The sequence below is a fragment of the Vicia villosa genome, linkage group LG5 (genome assembly GCF_029867415.1).
Source record: "Vicia villosa cultivar HV-30 ecotype Madison, WI linkage group LG5, Vvil1.0, whole genome shotgun sequence".
Lineage (NCBI taxonomy): Eukaryota > Viridiplantae > Streptophyta > Magnoliopsida > Fabales > Fabaceae > Vicia > Vicia villosa.
In genome coordinates, this window is record NC_081184.1 from 121870079 (window position 1) to 121890487 (window position 20409).

Sequence of the window (20409 nt, forward strand, 5' to 3'; positions counted from 1 at the left end):
ATAGTTCGGTTGCTTTTGGTGCTATTTGTTTTAGATTTTATTTGATATTTATTTTAATCAATTGAGTGTCAAAATACCTCTGATTTTTTAATTAAAAAAAGAATTATTTTTAATTAAAAAAAATCAAACAAATAAATGAAAAAATCAAACAAGTAAATGACAAATTCAATTTATACCAATAAATGACAAACACGGTCTTAAATCACGATAAATGACAAATTCAATTTATACCAATAAATGACAAACACGATCTTAAATAAATTAAAAAATCAAACAAATAAATGACAAACACAATCTTAAATCAATGGATTCAAAGAAAATTCAATTTATGCAAATTCAAATTTTAAATTAAAAATAAAACAAAAGCATCAAATAGATTTTCCACAATGTCAAATTTCAACTAGTAATACATAAAAAAAAATCAACTAGATTGGTTATTACTTAAAAAAAATAGTTTAGCTATAAAATAATTCCAACTCTTCCTCAATAAAAGGAATTTAATTTATTTTAAAATTAAAAATAATTCATATAAATTTATGACAAAAAAACTCATTCACATAAAAATTAAAGAGAATCAAATATTACAGTATAAATATTTCATATATAAAGACAAACTTAAAGAAATTGTGTATTATTAATAAGAAATGTGTATCGACCAACTTAAGAAATTGAATGGTATTAATATGAATTGAATAGTATTAATATGAAATTTGTTAAGACTAATAAATAGGTGATTTGATATTCCATATATAACTACCGTATCTTCTTTTTTTAAACAACACCTGTTGATTCCATTTCAAAAAAGTCAAAGAGAATTGATGCCATTATTTTAGTATATTTAATTTCTCATATATAATAATTGTTAATTAAAATAAATCAATTAAAAGTCATTATTTTAGTTAGTAAATTTTTGACTTTTGTATCAAGGTAATTTATTTACTTTATTCATAAAAAAAAATTATAATTACACAACATAAAATATATAACACTTTAATTTTTCGTAATCACACATAAATCTTTGGAGAGGAAACACGGTCTTAAATCCATGCATTAAAAGAAAATTCAATTACACCAATTCAAAATTCAGATTTAAAATGAAACTAAAATATTAAATAGATTTTTGACTCAGAATAAAATGAGTTGTTACATAATTTAATTGACAAAATACTTAATCAGTATTAAAATTCTTGCAAAATTCATCACATGTCTCTTATGCATTGTCCAACTTCTTAAATTTTTCCCACGCCCTCTCCAAAATGAAACCATTTAATTTGTTGTAAGAATCCATTGTCAAATCTAATGCAATCCTTAGTCTTGTACCACCGTCAACCTATAAAATAAAATATCATTATAATTAGTGAAATTCACATAAATTAAAATTAAGTTTGGTGAAGAGCGACGTACATAAATCTTATTCACATCTCCTCTCATTTGCTCCATCTATTTTATCACCCATATTCCACAATCATTCCTAAATTTTAATTTCATCATTAGATAGACAAAATATGAATAAGTAATAAAAAATAAATAAAAACATAATAACATACGAGTCGCATGTCTGCTTTCCCAAATCATTCGGAATGATTAGTCGAAATTCAGATATTCTTGGTTTATGAGTTGCTCCATTTGCATAAAAAGAAGGATCCAAGAGTAAATCTTCCATATAAATAGCCTAAAAATTAGTGATATTTGTGTTAGATATTATATTATATTAGATTCAAATAAGACAATGAAAAAATTGAAGTATATTATTTTACCAATTTTTTTATATAATGCTTCCTTCGATATAATGCTGATTTAGATGGGAAAGAATCAAGACAAACTAACTCCTCTTTAACAAGATCAATTACAAGAAGAAACCAGTGAACTGAGTCCCAATCATGAATTGGTATGAATATCTGTATTTACTCAATATTAGATAATCAAAATTGAATTTATATAAATGGTAGTATATATATTAGTATATAATTTCTCTATGTAGAATAATTCATTACCTTTGAAATATTATCTATTTTCCCCATAAATTTGTTTTGGTATATTTCAATCATTCTTTGTGTTCCTGCATTCCATGCCTGCACATATTGCTACAAGAGAATATCCATTTGTAAAATCATTTAGGTATACGTGAAAAAAGTTAAACAAATTAAACAATAAAGAGTTTAAAGTTGTGTGAAATTAATACCGAAAAAGTAGTTGGTAGAAACCAATATCTTTGAAATAAATTGTCTTTTTTTTCAGCATAAGTGAACATACTTGCACCTAAATCAAGAATCTGAAACAATAGACATTAGAAATTTTTAAATATATTTAAAAATAAACACTATTACCACATATTTTTACCTCTTGGTCAACCAAATTACGAGACTTTAAGCATTCAAACAACTTTCTTGTTCCTTCACAAATTAATGTATCTGGAACAACTAAAATTTCGGTCCTACAATTAATAATAAAAAATAATATATCATTACATTTATATTTTGTGTAATCAATTTATTTAAAATATTATTAAAGTTAAATACAATCAATAATATATGACTAACTTTTCAGAAGTTTTGTTTGTGTGATAGTCAAATAAATATGATGCCACAGCACACTCATCATCCTCTAGATTCATTGTGTTTATTGTTTTAAACAAAGATGATAAACCCTGCATCAACATATGAGATACAAATAATAAATATAAAATAGAATTATTAAATATGAATATAAAACATGAGCAAGTATGAAATAAATTACTTACATCAGAAATATTTTTTTTTGTAGAAGAAAAGTCTAAAATTTTACTAGACTTAATGTAGAAACCTGTGGGTGAGCCGGTTGCTACCAAAGTCGGAATGCATGTTTTGTTTTTATGAGATGGTGGATAAAATTCTTGGAGATTTTTTTTAAATTTAGGTTCATGGTCTCTAACAATCTTTTTTGGAGTCACTTCCTGTTCTTCAGCTCCATCTCTTTCAATCATCTCAGATTTATAAGGAGTGAATGTTTTGTGATTATCAAAAGTATGACCAAAATTTTCAAATTTAATCAACATAAATGTCTTAAAATGATCAATATCTTGTATTACATCATCAAATCTTCTTTCCAATTTTGCTACCCTTTGTTGTAGCAAATAATGATCACCCTGGTTATTAATATATTGACAATAACAATAGTAAATAAGAAAGTGTTCAAAATAATAAACAAATATTTTATAAATTAAAATAACTAAAATTATAATATAATTTAATTACCTCATGGCCATCTGCTTTACCATGCATGTTAGCATATTCATCATAATTTTCCATTCTCTTTTTCCAAATGTAATTAATTTCTCTCTGGCTGAAAATTTAAAAAATAAACAAACAAACAGTTATTGTTCTCTACCTATTTTAAAATAAAATTTATAAAAAAAACAACTTATATGTATTAAAATAATATATTTATACCTTAAAGACATCATATCTTCAAAAAATGTATTTTGTGGAATGGAGGAGTACTCCTTTTTATCAGAACTATTTTCTTTTTCTTTTTTGAATAGTAGAGGGTGCCATTCTTCACAATTTTCATTCTTTTGTTTCCGTTTGAGAACATCTTCTTTTTGGCTGTTTATTAAAAAAAATAATATGAAATGTTATAAATTTATTCACAAACTTCTAACAATTTAACCATTGTTAAATAAAAAAAATCAATCCATTTTATTATTAGAAGCAAAAAGAAATCAGAAGTACAGTGTTTGAGCATTTACCTGGAGGATGAGAGTAAAATAAGAGAAATATTTTTCCCACAAGAATCTAAGATACGACGTTTGACTCTTTTTTCGTCTGCCAAAGGAGAGGTAACAGATTCTTCTTCCATTTTTGTTGCTTGAAATTGTACTAATTTTTTGTTAACAGTTCAGACCTTCTAACCTTTCCAAAGAAAAAAATATGAAAGAGATAAGATACTTCTATATCCATAGATGAAATGATTAAGACCATGGGAAGCGTGAAACTGAAAAATAGTTACTGCCAAAAAATTTAAGAGTGGTATTGAAAAACCAAAATATTGAAACAAAACGTTTTAAAATTTTCAACGTGAATAACTTTTTTTATGTCATAAATTTTTATCAATATAATAAGTTATTTCCTTTTTTATTTTAATTTTAAAATAAATTAAATTCCTTTTATTAAGAAGTAGTTGGAATTATTTTGTTAGTTAATTACATTTTCAGTTTAAAATATAATCGATATTTTTGAGGATTAATTTTTAAATAAATATCATAATTTAAACAATAACAATAATAAATAGTAAATGTCTTTTTTTACAAGTTTTAAATTTTATTATAGTACTTAAAATTTTTAAACAAAACATTAAATATATTTTTTAGATTTTGTTTTCAAAAATAAAAATTATTACTTAGTCAAAAAAATATATATAAATTGTTACTAACTTAATTGAAAGGAAAAGTTTTTTCATTTTTAATTTCTTTTTGACAAATTAAAATAAGAAATTAAAATATATGTTTTTTAGATTATCAGAGGTCCTCTGGGAATGTGATGGAAGACCTCCGGCAGTCCGATTGATATACTTTAAAATTTTGATCGATTCTCACTCCATTTTACATGATGTGGACGATATGATATTTAATATTATAGTCGGGGTCCTTCCGTTGAAGGAAATAGCCTCCTGAGAAAGACCCTTTCCAATGGAAGACCAGTTAACTGTGGGTTGGGAATTTGATGGAAGTTCTCAGGGAGTTCGATTGATAAATTTTTTGAAATTGATCATTTTTCACTCCATTTTACACAATGTGGACGGTCCGATATTGAATATTATAGTCGGAGTCCTTTCGTTGAAAGAAATAGCCTCCTTAGAAGGACCATTTCCAATGGAAGACCACTGAACTATGGTATGGGAATATGATGGAAGACCTCAGTGAGTCTGATTGATATATTTTTTGAACTTGGTCGTTTCTCACTCCATTTTACACGACGTGGACGGTCTGATATCTAATATTATAGTCGGCGTCCTTCCGTTGAAGGAAATAGCCTCCTGAGAAGGACTCTTTTCAACGGAAGACCAATGAACAGTGGTATGGGAATGTAATGGCATACCTACGGGAGTCTAATATACAATTTTCTTTAACTTACTTGTTTCTCATTCCATTTTACACGATGTGGACGTCCGCTGTCAAATATTACAGTCATAGTCATTCCGTTGAAGTAATGAGCTTCCTGATAAGCACCATTTCCAACGGAAGACTAGCGAACTGTGGTCTGGGAATGTGATGGCGGACCTCTGGGAGTTTGATTGATAAATTTTTGGAACTTGCTTATTTCACATGCTATTTTACACAATATGGACGGCCCGATATCGAATATTACAGTCTGAGTCATTACGTTGAAGTAAAGAGCCTCTAGAGAAGCACCCTTTCCAATGGAACACTAATCAACTGTGGTCTGGGAATGTGATGGCAGACCTTCGGGAGTCTAATTGATAAATTTTTTGAACTTCCTTGTTTCTCATTCCATTTTACACGATATGGACGGTCCGATATTGAATATTACAGTCAGATTCATTCCATTGAAGTAAAGAGCCTCTTGATAAGCACCATTTCCAACGGAAGACTAGTGAACTGTGGTATGGGAATGTGATGGCGGACCTCCGGGAGTTCGATTGATAAATTTTGGAACTTTATTATTTCTCATGCTATTTTACACGATGTGGACGGTCCGATATCAAATATATCAGTCTGAGTCATTCCGTTGAAGTAAAGAGTCTATAGAGAAGCGCCATTTCCAATGGAACACTAGCAAACTGTGGTTTGGGATTGTGATGGCGGACCTCTAGGAGTCTAATTGATAAATATTTTGAACTTCCTTGTTTCTCATTCCATTTTACACGGTGTGGACGGTCCAATATTGAATATTACAGTCAGATTCATTCCGTTGAAGTAAAGAGCTTCCTCATAAGCACCATTTCCAACGGAAGACTAGCGAATTGTGGTCTGGGAATGTGATGGCGGACCTCCGGGAGTTCGATTGATAAAATTTTGGAACTTTATTGTTTCTCATGCTATTTTACACGATGTGGACGGTCCGATATCAAATATATCAGTCTGAGTCATTCCGTTGAAGTAAAGAGTCTCTAGAGAAGCACCATTTCTAATGGAACACTAGCAAACTGTGGTTTGGGAATGTGATGGCGGACCTCTGGGATTCTAATTGATAAAAATTTTGAACTTCCTTGTTTCTCATTCCATTTTACACGATGTGGACGGTCCAATATTGAATATTACAGTCACATTCATCCGTTGAAGTAAAGAGCCCCTGATAAGCACCATTTCTAATGGAAGACTAGTGAACTGTGGTTTGGGAATGTGATGGCGGACCTCTGGGAGTTCGATTGGTAAATTTTTGGAACTTGCTTGTTTCTCATGCTATTTTACATAACATGGACGGTCCGATATCGAATATTACAGTCTGAGTCATTACGTTGAAGTAAAGAGCCTATAGAGAAGCACCCTTTCCAATGGAACACTAATGACCTGTGGTCTGGGAATGTGATGGCGGACCTCCGGGAGTCTAATTGATAAATTTTTTGAACTTCCTTGTTTCTCACTCCATTTTACACAATGTGGACGGTCCGATATTGAATATTATAGTCGGAGTCCTTTCGTTGAAGGAAATAGCCTCCTAAGAAGGACCATTTCCGATGGAAGACCAGTGAACTATGGTATGAGAATGTGATGGAAGACCTCAGTGAGTCTGATTGATATATTGTTTGAACTTGATCGTTTCTCACTCCATTTTACACGATGTGGACGGTCCGATATCGAATATTATTGTCGGCGTCCTTCCGTTGAAGGAAATAGCCTCTTGAGAAGGACTCTTTCCAACGGAAGACTAGTGAACTGTGGTCTGGGAATGTGATGGCGGACCTATGGGAGTTCGATTGATAAATTTTTGGAACTTGCTTGTTTCTCATGCTATTTTACACAGTGTTTTAAAAATCGAACCGGACATCAAATCAATGAGGATATTAGGTCACTGGTTTATTGGTCGAACCACTGGGTCACTGGTCGAACCGCATGACTAAACCGAATTAAACCGGATAACTCGGTTGAATAGACCGGTCGTTATAACAAAATTATATAGGTATAAAACATGTCGAACATGATGATTCAGTCTCTACAATATATAATTATCCCTTAAATTTTTTAAAAATATCATATCCTAAATAAATTCACAAGTTTATAATTTAAATTCAAATTTTAAACATAGGTATCACACATAATAAAATAGTACAAAATTACAAAGTATATATTTGCAAACAAAATTTAATCGTAAAATAATCTGATTAAATAAATTATAATAAAGTAACTTCATTGTCTACTAAATTTAATTTCAAAGAAAAAATTATTTCAATATTGATATCTCCTTCAATATCAAAATCATCTGCAACAAAATTAACCGCATCCGAAACATCTTTATTTTTATTTTTATTTTTATTTTTATTTTTTTAATTTTTTCTTTTATTTTTTAATTTTAATTTTTATTTTAAAAACCGGTTCGGTCCGGTTTTTAAAACACTGATTTTACACAATGGACGGTCCGATATCGAATATCTCTCTAATATTTTTTCTAACTAAACTTATAATTTTAAAAAATTAATATACTTGTTTTTAACCATACTTGTTTATAACAACAAAAGAAATAAATGTGATACCTAATCTAGATGTTTTGTTTTACAGAATAATCATGACTTTTTTTATAGGAGAAATCATCATTTACTTCTCACTCAGGCCACGCAATTCTCACTCACGCCACCAACTGACCATAGAATCATTCATATCGGTAAAAGAAAAAATATTGGAGAGATATTATTTTGGAATGCATAAAGACAAACTTAAATAATTGAGGTTTAAATAAATAAATATAAAAAAATCTAAATCTTACTGTCTACACTATTAAAAAAATTAAATATGGTAGAAATATAATTTTTATGTTTGATTATGATTTAAAAAAATAAATATTTTTATAGTTTGATTTATAATTGATTGGTATTATATGATATGATTTATCATATATAACCAAATTGAAAATTAAAGCAAATGAATACAAAAATGACAAATTTAAATTGTTATTTTGAAATATACATGATGTGGCCGGTCCGATATTAAATATTATAGTCGGCGTCCTTCCGTTGAAAGAAATAGCCTCCAGAGAGGTATTTGGACACTTAATTTAATTAATTTCTAAAACAAATAGATATAAATATATAAACATGGGTTTAAGAAAAATGGTAAAAAAAAGTATATATATAAAAAATTAAATAAAAAAATATATAATTAGATTATTTTGACAATTTTATCATTTAAAATTTGAAAGTTAAAATATATAAATTAAAAATTGAATTTATACATTAAAACTAATAAATTTGTTCCACCAATTTTTAGCAAACAAGATGAATCAGTAATTCTTATAAAAAAATTAATCAGTAATTACTAATCAAGTAATTCTTGTAAAAAAAAAATGAATACGTAATTACTAATCATCACTTTAGAATTTACACGCTTTATGTAGTAGCACCAGACTCTGACCTAGACTTTTTGTATTCTATTTGAAAAAATCAAAGAGAATTAAATGTGATATTATATGAATTAAATGCCATATCTATTAGGAGTAAAATTATGCTGGAAGGAGTAAAATCAAAGAGATACCCCTATATACCAATCGTTAGTTGGTCCAGTGATGATTGGCGCTGGACTTGGTAGGGAGAACCACGGTTCGATCCCCCGCAACTGCGATCGGGAGGGGAACTCGCCCCCGAACCAGACTAAACCGGTGGTATAAAGCCAAAAAAAAAAAGAGATACCCCTATATTCATAGATGAAAAAAGTTACTGCCGAAAAATTTAAGAGGGGAAATATTGAAACAAAACGTCGTTTAGAATTTTTAATGTGAATAACTTTTTTATGTCATAAATTTTTATCAATATAATAAATTATTTCCTTTTTTATTTTAATTTTAAAATAAATTAAATTCCTTTTATTGAGAAGTAGTTGAAATTATTTTATAAGTTAATTACTTTTTCCGTTTAAAATATAATCTATACTTGAGGATTAATTTTTAAATAAATATCATAATTTAAAAAATAACAATAATAAATAGTAAATGTCTTTATTTTTTTACAAGTTTTTAATTTTATTATAGTAATTAAAAATTTTAAACAAAACATTAAATATACTTTTTAGATTATGTTTTCAAAAATAAAAATTATTACTTAGTCAAAAAATATATAAATTATTACTTTTGAGAATAAAAATGTTACATTGTTTTTGGATATAATTATGATTCATTATTTTTAGAATTGTGGCAAATAATTAATAGAAAATTTCATACTGTTAAAAATAATTAATAGAAATTTTTTAACTTTATGAGAGAATTCAAGTCACTTAACTGCCAGACAAAGAAACATAACAAAGAAAGAAATCTCAATAAAATATTTTTTGGTAATGTCTATTACAAGAAATCAACAACACAGCCTAATACAAGACATTCATCACACCCTCACTAGATGCTTCTTTGTAGAGCAGCCTCATTTTTTTTTGTAATGTCTAGCAAGTAATCAACAACATATATCTCTATGGTATATCAGACCTCCTGATGCAAATAATTGACAGAAAAATTCCTGTTGCAAATAATTGACAGAAAAATTCAAATTCAACTACGTAGAAAATTTATAAGAAAATGAAGAAAAACAACACCAATTGTGAGAGTAATAAGCACAACATACAGAAGCCTATATATATAAGCCTATATGATGAATTAGTAGTCAATTTACCATTTTTTTCCAATCTATATATCTCTTTTCATTTATATGGATCATTTTTCTTGCAAGCCATTTTTGCCGAACTCTCAACCTGTTCCAGCACACCTAAAAACTGATATGAAAAAATAAATTGAATTAGTCATTTGACTAACACACAGTTAACACCATGAGTTTTGTATTTACTCACCGATGTATTATGAGGAAAAATGTGTGGTCTAGGATACATAAGAGCATTCAAGTGTGATGATGAGAAGTTAACTGTTGGTGGAAATTGAGTAGGTACTGGAATACTTTGAACTGGAATACCGTTAGAACCAAGAGTATAATTAGGAGCATATCCTAAACTATGGTTCCGTGTTACATTTTGACCTTCTATTTTAACAGAGGGTATACCATATATAAGACCGCACCCGTGAACATTCTGAAACAAATAAAACCAAGATTAAAATCTCATATCATTGAATTTCTTTCCAACTATAACTATATGAAAAACAACTTACATTTTCCAAAGTTGTAGGTATGTTTGACATGTTCTCGTTTGATCGGCCAATGTCTTCATTTTCAATCTATTACAAAATTATAAAAATTGTCAATCTCTTGTCAAATTTCAACAAAAGTAACTATAAAGTTTCTTAACTTACATGTTTTGATGTTCTTTTATTGATAAATTCTTTCATTGAACAAGCAACATCAACATCCTTTTTCTTCTGCTGACTACCAGAATTCTTATCAACACCCTGCATAAAAAATTATAATAATGTTGAATTAAGAACCTAAATATTTACAAATAAAAACGCATATAGTATAGTGATTAGAAACATACCTCACCCCCTACATTTGATATTGCAACAGATCCTTTGTCAACTTCATGTAGAGCATCATGTTCACCTATATCTTGATATTTATGCTTTGTGTGACTGGTATTACGAGGGACACCCTTTGTCTTACGAGAAGCACCTTTAGTCTTGCGAGGAATGCCTTTGCTCTTACGAGGAGCACCTTTAGTCTTATGATTTCCATTTTCATCACGACGTCTCTTTATTTTCTCACACAAACCATAAATCCCCTTCATAGCCTCTTTAAAATCATCCGGATGTTTACAAGAAATATCACACAAACTATTGAACGCAGAAGACATAGTCCCTCGACGGAGCATGACCATTTTCTCATCATCACATTCTTCAGAAGACATTGACGATATGTAATCATCTTTTGCTGTTTTGGTCCACCTTTTACAAATCAAACTATTTGGAAATATGTTCATGTGCTCGTGCCTCATGGCACAAATGATGTGAGAACATGGAATTCCTACCCGTTCAAACAAATTACAATCACATAAAAATTTACTCTGTGCCCTATCAAGATGAACTAGATATGTATAATTTTTGTTGCAAAACATATTCATCTTAAAATTCACAACATTTTCGAGCTCAGACCGTTCGATAACATTTACCTTGATCGCATCTTCTATTTCATCTTGAACTTCCTTAAATTTTTTCCTAGTAAAAATCTTTGCAGCTTCAAGCTCCAACCCTTCCAATTTAGTTGTTAACACGGGATCATAATAGAACGTTTTAAAATTAGATATTAACTCATTATTCCTGTATTCTTTTACAGCTCTTTCGAAACCGTGCATGAAATCAACAAGACTGCTTTTATTCTGAACATACATCTTGATAAAAGAGTTGACGGCTTCAGAGATTGATGTAGTTCTTATACCACAAAAAAATTTATCTCGCATGTATGCACTAGCCCATATTCTCTTCATCTCATATGTTTTCTTAACCCATTTGTTGTTTGATAAACCATAATCATCAACTACCCTCTTCCACTCATTTTCAAACTCGTCTACAGTGTAAGCAGCATAAATCAATGACTTAAAATCTTCCAAGAATTTTGGATTCTTCACATTCTCAACAGCATTTCTATGTAAATGCCATGAACAAAGACGATGCAACGAGTTTGGAAATACATCTCGGATAGCTTCTCTCATTGCAAGATCTCCATCTGTAACCACTCCTTTAGGATGTTTATGATACATTGCTTCCAAAAAAGTATTTAAAATCCACTTGAATGTCTCAGCTTTTTCATCAGAAACCAAAGCACAACCAAATATTGTAGTTTCTCCATGATGGTTGAATCCAGAAAAAACAACAACAGGCTTGTTATACCTGTTCTTCTTATAAGTTGCGTCAAAAGAAATCACATCACCAAAACATTCATAGTCAATCCGACTAGCTGAATCTGACCAAAATAAGTTTTCTAAACGTCCTTCATCTGTTGTGGTAAACTTCGAAAAGAACATTGGATCATTATCAGCTTTAGCCTGTAAATAACTCAAAGCAGCAAAAGCATCCCCTCCTTCTATTCTTGCCATTGCTTCATTATTTAAGTAGTTATATAAGTCCTTTTTACAAAATCCCAGACCTTTATGACCACCTTTTTGAGCCATCATAAAACCTAAAATATGACATGTTCTAACACCTTGTGTATGCAGACCATCAACAAGAGCTTTATCTGATTCACTCAATCGACGATACTTAGGAATCAGATGAACATAATGTGTTGGAGTTAACTCATGGTTATGAGAGGGCTCAAATACAGAAACTCTCCACTTTTCAGTCGCAAGATTTAGAGCTACTCGAAACCTCGCACGACATTCCATTGGCATCGTTGGCCTCGGATCTCTACATCGTCCCCGCTTCTTATCACTCTTACCCTCTCTGTTACAAACTAATTGACGAACAATTATATTCCCTTCATAATCACGTTTTACATCATCTTTTCTTATTGCAAACCCGTGACATTTTGCATATATTTCATAGAAATCTATTGCTTTTTCCTCAGAAACAAATTCCAAACCTCTTATATCATCATCTGTCAGGTCATTAATCTTTTTGTAAATATCCATGTCCTCTTTTCCTTCTTCATCGCCGACATTATTACAACTAACCAATTCTTCACAATCTATATCTTCATAGTCTACGTCCATTTGAACCTAATAAAAATACACAAACAAATATAAATATTTTAGATTCTCCATCTACATAATAGTAAGCTTTATGAGAATTAAAACCTCAACAAACAGATACTTTTTCTCACAACTTTACATTATAAGCATAACAATAAGATTTAATGTCAAATATTCAATATGATGCAAGAAGGCAATGAACCATGATTATTTTTTATTATTGTTTGAATATTTTTGACTATTTAAAAAAAAAACGCCTATAATTTAGAGACTAAGCAAACAGACACACATAAATTCCAGTAGATCTTCCTTTCATTTTATTTATTGACCTGGATAGATCAAAGGTAAATTTGGAACGAGAGAACTATAAGAGTTTTGACCTTCTTTGTTTTCTTCAAAATCTATAAAACAGACCATGTAAAATGGCTTCAAATTAAAAGGATACATCTAAATCACTAAAGTGTCATTGAGTCCTATGAATCAAAGACAACAAAAGTTTGAACAAGGAGTGTTAAGATTTGAAAGAAATTCTAAGAGTTTTCACACACAATTAACCCAATTGAAAATTAAACAGAGATAAGAGTTAATCTTTTTCTTTTTTAACTTTTATTTTAATGATATTTAGTTGAGATGCATAAGCCAATTATCATCATCATTTCATAACAGTTGCTACCATTTTATTCTTTATAAGAAAAATAATTCTTTTTCAAACTGTTTTGACAAACCCATTATCATCATTTCATAGCAGCAACAATAGCAGAACAAACATAATCCACAAACTACCAATGTTTGAAGACAAAACCCATTTATAAATATTAATAAAGAAAATAAATATAAAATTATTCATCTATGAATATTAATAACAGAAAGCAAATACAAAATTATCCATATATGAAGAATAATAATAACATAAAACAAATATAAAATTAAAGAGAGAAAAAAAGAGAAATTACCTTGTAAAAATGAGCAGAAATCTAGCAAAATATAGATGTAGCAATGAAATATATGAGTGAGAGAGAATAAATTAATTGAAAGAGTAGCAAAGATGAAGAAGAAATTGACAAAGTTTAGAAAGAAAAGATTGATTTAATGGAAGATTTGAGAGAGTAGTAAGTCAAAGTGGAGAAGAAGAAAGAAAAATAGTAGAATGAATCGTGGAAAAAAGAAAAGAGAATTTGAAAAGATATTGTTTTATTATAGAATAAAATAAAAAATTACCATTAATATATTTGGGGTAAATGTATAATTATTCAAAAGTATATAACTATTTAGGAATAAAAATATGACACATCATAAGACCACCTAATAACTTCTACACTTGACAACTCAGATGGGTAAGGTTACCCAATTTTTTTAGGTGGGTAAATAAGAATTTACCTTTATTGTTATTAGATGAAATAACAATAACCACTAAAAAGTTCACTAATATAAGGGCTCGAATTTAAAACAAAATTTTCAATTTAATAATAACAATATTTATTAGTTGGACTAGACTTTAACGACAACTATACTAACTTTATTATATATATCTTAGCAATATCCTTCTTATATTGAGGAAGGAGGATCAAATCAAATCAAATTGTTTACTATTTTAATTGTGATTCTTCAGGTAAGCACATGATTGATGACCCACTTTAAACGTGTTGGGTTTCTATCTTGAATGTACTCACAAATATATTGGTTTTGAGGCTTGCAAGGGGTCCAAAATTTGACACTATTAATCCTTAACTAAGTAAAAACTTATAAAATATTTGTTACAATTAAACAGCTCTTAGTATAAAACTTATATCTTATCATTGTGCCAGAGTCTTACATGCAAATCATGCAACAGCATAAGGATAGTAGAATAATATTTGTTTAAATTATTGGTTGGTGAGCTTATAAATAAACCTATTACTTTGTCTTGTAGCAATTTGACAATACTGTATAGTAATAAAACATCTATTATTGTCTAACATCTATTATTGCCTACTGATAAGCAAGAGTGGAAGGATGAATGATAGTGAAGAAAAAATGGTGGTGTGTGTCACTGGTGCTTCAGGTTACATTGCTTCATGGATCGTAAAGTTTCTCCTTGAACGTGGTTATACTGTTAGAGCCACCGTTCGTGATCCAAGTCAGTAATATTCATCAGTATTTATCAGTTCTTGTTTTAAGAAATTGTTCATTTGGTTTAGCGACTCTTTTTCTCTTCATATATTTATAGGTAATCCAAAAAAGGTTGAACACTTGCTTAAACTTGATGGTGCAAAGGAAAGATTGCAACTCTTTAAGGCAGATCTATTAGAAGAAGCTTCCTTTGATTCTGCTATTCAAGGTTGTCACGGTGTCTTTCACACTGCTTCGCCGGTTCAGTTTGTTGTCAAAGATCCTCAGGTGAGGTCACCTTCATTGTATTATAGTAAGAGCAGTTTCCTATTTATTCATTTTAGAGTGTTGTGTTTTCCTTATTTCAGAAAGAAATAATTGATCCAACAGTGAAGGGAACTATGAATGTTTTGAAGTCATGTGCAAAATCACCATCTGTGAAACGGGTTGTTTTCACTTCTTCTATTGCCACTGTTTTATATAACGGAAAGCCTCGAACCCCGGAAGTTGAAGTTGATGAAACTTGGTTTTCAAATCCAGATTTCTTATGGGGAAAAAAGGTAGTACTATATATGTGATGTGCTCATTTTCCATTCACTAGAAAAATATGATAACAATAATAATGTGAGTGTTGATTTATTGTGTTTCAGATGTGGTATCAATTTGCAAAGACTTTGGCAGAGGAAGCTGCAAACAAATTTCTAACAGAAAACAATATTGACTGCATTGTTATGAATCCAGCTATGACGATCGGGCCTCTCTTGCAACCGGAGCTTAACGAAAGTTCCACTTTAATTCTTGACTTAATAAATGGTAAATTTTATTTTCTGATGAATCTAACAATAAATTTGAATGTAAAAAACCTTTAGTCAAATGCTTACTATATGAACAGGTTCAGAAACATTTATGAATGCTGCTTTTGCATGGATCAATGTGAAGGACGTTGCAAACGCGCATATTCTGGCATACGAGGATCCTTCGGCTAGTGGAAGATATTGTTTGTCTGAAAGAGTGATACATTTCTCTGAACTTACGAAGATTTTACGTGATATGTATCCAACATTGCGAATTCCGAACAAGTAAGGTTTATTATTCATTTTAATACTATGGTATATTTATAAGAAAATGTTTTTTCTTCTAACTTTTCTTACACATATTTAAAGGTTTTAAATGAACTGTGTTATTAGGTGTGCAGATGATAAGCCTTTGAGGCAGACATTTCAAGTTTCTAAAGAGAAGGCAAAGAAATTGGGAGTTGAATTTATTCCCCTAGAAGTCAGTCTCAGAGAGTTAGTAGAAAGTTTAAAAGAGAGAAAGTTTGCTTGCTGAATTCTAATTAATGATATTTCATTTCGAAATAAATATTGATAATCATAATCACGTTTTGTATTCAGAAACTCTTCTGCATAAGGAAGTTATTTCTCAATGTAAAATAAGGTTTGGTACTGGATCAAACCAAGCCAAAGTCTATATGAATGTCATTCAATCTGAGTTGATTTCTTGTTTATCAATTTTTCAAATATCAATTATATATCTAATACAATTGAATGGATTAAGACTTCCTAAATTACTTTGTATTTTCTAATTTTTGCATTAGCAAAATACAAAATACTTGTGTATCCCTACGGATAAATCTATTTAGTTGTTGGAGTAAATTCTGACTGAAAGGTAAAGTGATGCACTTTAACGACATTCTTCGTTATCTCACATATGAAACTGAGATAACACCTCATATCCAAGCGAAGATAAGTATTTTTGGCGTACTAATTTCAATCTTAAATTGTAATTCACTAAAAATTAGGGGTTAGTTTAAGATTAAGGATTTAATCATTAACATATTATGATTAAGCATTCTTGAAAATCGGTCAAAACACGTGATAAGAGTTCATTAGTATATTTAGTTCAGGAGTACAAACGGGACAATTAAGTTATACTCGTCCTCGTCCCTAACATCTTTATCTATAGAAATTTCCAAACAATATTAGAATAATTTTTATTATTGCCATTACAAACCCAACCAAATTTTTATGTACAACTTAGTAAAAAAAATACAATTCAATAATATTCACATTCATCGAGTTTGATAATCGATACTCTTACCATTTAATTACTTTTAGCGACCTAATATACTTGTTGAAATCGTTATCAGACCTCAAGTACCTAATCGGTACTACACCACGACTCATGAAAATTCCATTAAAAAAACTTTTAATTCTTACAAACTTCAATAATGTTTAAACTCATTTTCTAAGGGTCTAGGGATTTTGTGAAATGGTATGAGTCTAAGTAGTCCATACCAACTATATTATGGATCATATGTAAAGAAAGTTCTTAATTGAGAAAACAAAACATATCACTGTTACGAAAAGATATTTAACAACGGTTATAATCACGCAGGTCCATGCGTTGTTATGTAGCGTGTTGTTTTTTATACAGTACTTTCAATCACAGTTCTGTGACTGTTGTAGTAAACTAGAAAGTGCACGCCATATAACAACGGTTAGGCCTAATAACCGTTGTGATATTGTTTATGAATAACTGTCAATTGTATCATACCAAAATCATCAATGCACCATTTTTAAATTGATATCAAAATTAGTTGTATTAAGTACACAATTCCATTAAGTACATTAAAATATACGTAGAATGAATATCTAAGAATGGAAGAATAAATTTGAACAGCTCGAGTTAGGCAAATGATCTTTCCAACTTCCAAGAGAATAGAAAGTGTATATAATTAAAGAACGAATAATGAGCAAACTAGCTTGACATGCATGCATCTTCTGGTTTTTAAACTTTCAAGAGAAGAAGATGAAGAATCAGAAAGAATGATATTAAAGCGGAAGAACCAAAACACAAAAACAACATTCATCCAAAGGAATCAAAATGAGTTCTCCTTCTCAAGCTACAAACAATGCTGAGAATGAAGATGTTGTTGTTGATGTAAAGGGTGTTTTTCTACAAAACCATCCTCATAATATGGATGAAGAAAGAATCCGATACATGAGACACATGAGAGCTCTCAGTGTGAGGAGAAGAAGAAGAAGAAGAAGAAGAAGAAGAAGAAGAAGAAGAAGAAGAAGAAGAAGAAAGAGGTTGAGAACACAGATGATTTTCTTTGACTCTGATGATGAGGATGAGGAAGACTATGATTGGTTAAACTTCCTCACAGCCAGCGGATTTAGATTTGATCATTAAGGCCTTTTGTAATAAAAATTTTAATTTTTCTTCTTAACTTTAGGGCTTTATCACTCTCTTAAGCTATCAACTTAAACTAACAACTTAAACTATTAGTTTAAACAATAAACTAATATACTAACAAACAGCTTGAACAATGATTGTAATTGAAAATTCAACAATTTGCAATGAACTTACTCGTAAGAAACCGTCTGTTAGTCGCATTCCTGTTATGTTCACTGCATCTGCAGTTTCAACATCAACACCCTAAACCCTAAACATAACATCTTCAACTATTACATTTCATAACAAAGTAAATATTAAACATAAAGGAGATAACAAAACATAACATCTTCAAATTTCCAGAAATTCTTTCTGATTTCAGTTTGTTCTTCAAATTATTGTTCTTCTTTTTTGAATTTTCATATGTATCCTTCAAATAGCCCAAAGTTTCCAACTCTGACTTCATAATGCTCTCATCTTTATTTCCTCATTTTTCTACTATATCGTCATCCCATATGAACAAATTACATGTTTCATCACTCTTTCAAAATAGACATCTCCAAAATAGCCTTTTTTATTTATTTTGTCCCCTCTTGCATTGGTACGAAACCATTGGACCATCACAACCACAAAAATTTTCAGATCGAGATTTTACAGCGGAAGAAGACATAGAAACACCTTTGGATGAGTTTGTCTTCAAATGCGACATTGAAACGAAACTGAACAACAACAATGTCAAAAATATTTGACGTACCTTAAAGTAGAACACTGTGTATATATTGTTATCTTCTTCTTGACGATGACTACGGCGTTGGTGTTAGAGTTGTTTCTTTTATATATATATATATATATATATATATATATATATATATATATATATATATATATATATATATATATGAGGAGGGATCAAATTACACCCGAAGAGTTACACCACGAGTTACACTCGTTCAATAACTACATCTCGAATTAATATTTTTTTAAATTCAACCGTTGGATTGAAACATAATATCATATAGATCATACCTATAAAGTTTGAGCTTAATCTATAATGATTTACTATATCATCAAGATATCCAAAGATTAACGTCAAAATGAGCTTTCATATAACGTTAATTTTGATGTGATTCAATGACATAGTAAATCATTATAGATTAAGCTCAAACTTTATAGGTATGATCTATATGATATTATGTTTTAATCCAACGGTTGAATTTAAAAAATATTAATTCGAGATGTAGTTATTGAACGAGTGTAACTCGTGGTGTAACTCTTCGGGTGTAATTTGATCCCTCCTCATATATATATATATATATATATATATATATATATATATATATATATATATATATATATATATATATATAAAGAAGCGACAATGTGTAACAACGGTTTTACAAAAGAACCGCGGAGATAACCCTCTTATTATTTATTGAAATATAAATAAAAATGAAAAGGCGCGCATTAACGTAAAAGAAATAAACTATTTGAGGGAGCTGAGGTTCGAACTCAGGAAAGCTTGATTGTATCACCACGATTATGGAAGTAACTGTAATTATATCCTTAAAATTTTTAACTAAAAATTAAAAAAAAAATGTTAGCGCATGAGTTTAGAAGTGTCACCATGGTTTTAGGAAGAACCGTGGTGACTTTGGCATTATTGTATGCATGTTTTGTAGTAATGCATGCCTAATAGCAAGACCCCAAAATAATCAACATGCACACATGTTAAAACATATATCACAAACACGTGTGGACAACGACATGATATTCATGCACAAATCCAAGACTTTCACCTCATACTTGAGCTAATCTAGGGAGGCATAAATAGCACGATGGTAGTTCACCCAACTCAAATAAAAATTCAGCTAAATTTTTTTTCAATTTGTACATAATTGTTGAGAAAAACAAGTGTAAGTTGGAAATGCTAAAAAACAAGTGAGGGAAAGTCTCACATTGATTAGAAAAATGGAGATTGAGCACTTAATAAGTAAGAGCACCTTCACACCTTCACACCTACAGTGCTATCATGAGTCGTCGGTTCGAGTGAAGGACCGACTCACTTGTATCAAAAGTTTTCCCTACATGATGGTGGGTAGGAGGTATGTCCCGTTGAAAAAAGTGGCAAAGGAGATACAAATATATGTGAATGAAAAAACTTCTATTTAAGGAGGAGCATTAATTGTAGATAAACTCATACTAGAGGGAGAGTAAATAGTGAGACATACATAAACTCATATTAGAGGGAGAGTAAATATGTGGTGTCTCTCTCACTTATATATAGTTACTCTTACTCCTTAGCTCAATGTTATGATTCTCAAATCTCCTCATAATTCAACGGTGATATCAAAGTTTGATTTGATATTATAAAATTT

The 20409-nt window shown here is 29.8% G+C and overlaps 2 protein-coding genes across 2 annotated transcripts; one reads left to right on the top strand and one right to left on the bottom strand.

The window, feature by feature from the left end:
- Positions 1-9460: 9460 nt before the first annotated feature.
- Positions 9461-13895, bottom strand: LOC131607173 (protein FAR1-RELATED SEQUENCE 5-like). The gene is made up of 7 exons (XM_058879197.1): positions 13720-13895; positions 10619-12793; positions 10437-10532; positions 10296-10361; positions 9983-10216; positions 9808-9907; positions 9461-9654 (listed from the first exon to the last, which is right to left on the bottom strand). Exons 2-6 carry the CDS (start codon positions 12785-12787, stop codon positions 9836-9838), a joined length of 2637 nt encoding a protein of 878 aa, XP_058735180.1. The 5' UTR covers positions 12788-12793; positions 13720-13895; the 3' UTR covers positions 9461-9654; positions 9808-9835.
- An 804-nt stretch (positions 13896-14699) lies between these two features.
- LOC131607174 (cinnamoyl-CoA reductase CAD2-like) lies at positions 14700-16378 on the top strand. Its single transcript, XM_058879198.1, has 6 exons — positions 14700-14882; positions 14973-15142; positions 15223-15414; positions 15505-15667; positions 15747-15933; positions 16042-16378. Exons 1-6 carry the CDS (start codon positions 14759-14761, stop codon positions 16181-16183), a joined length of 978 nt encoding a protein of 325 aa, XP_058735181.1. The 5' UTR covers positions 14700-14758; the 3' UTR covers positions 16184-16378.
- The last annotated feature ends 4031 nt before the right edge of the window (positions 16379-20409 follow it).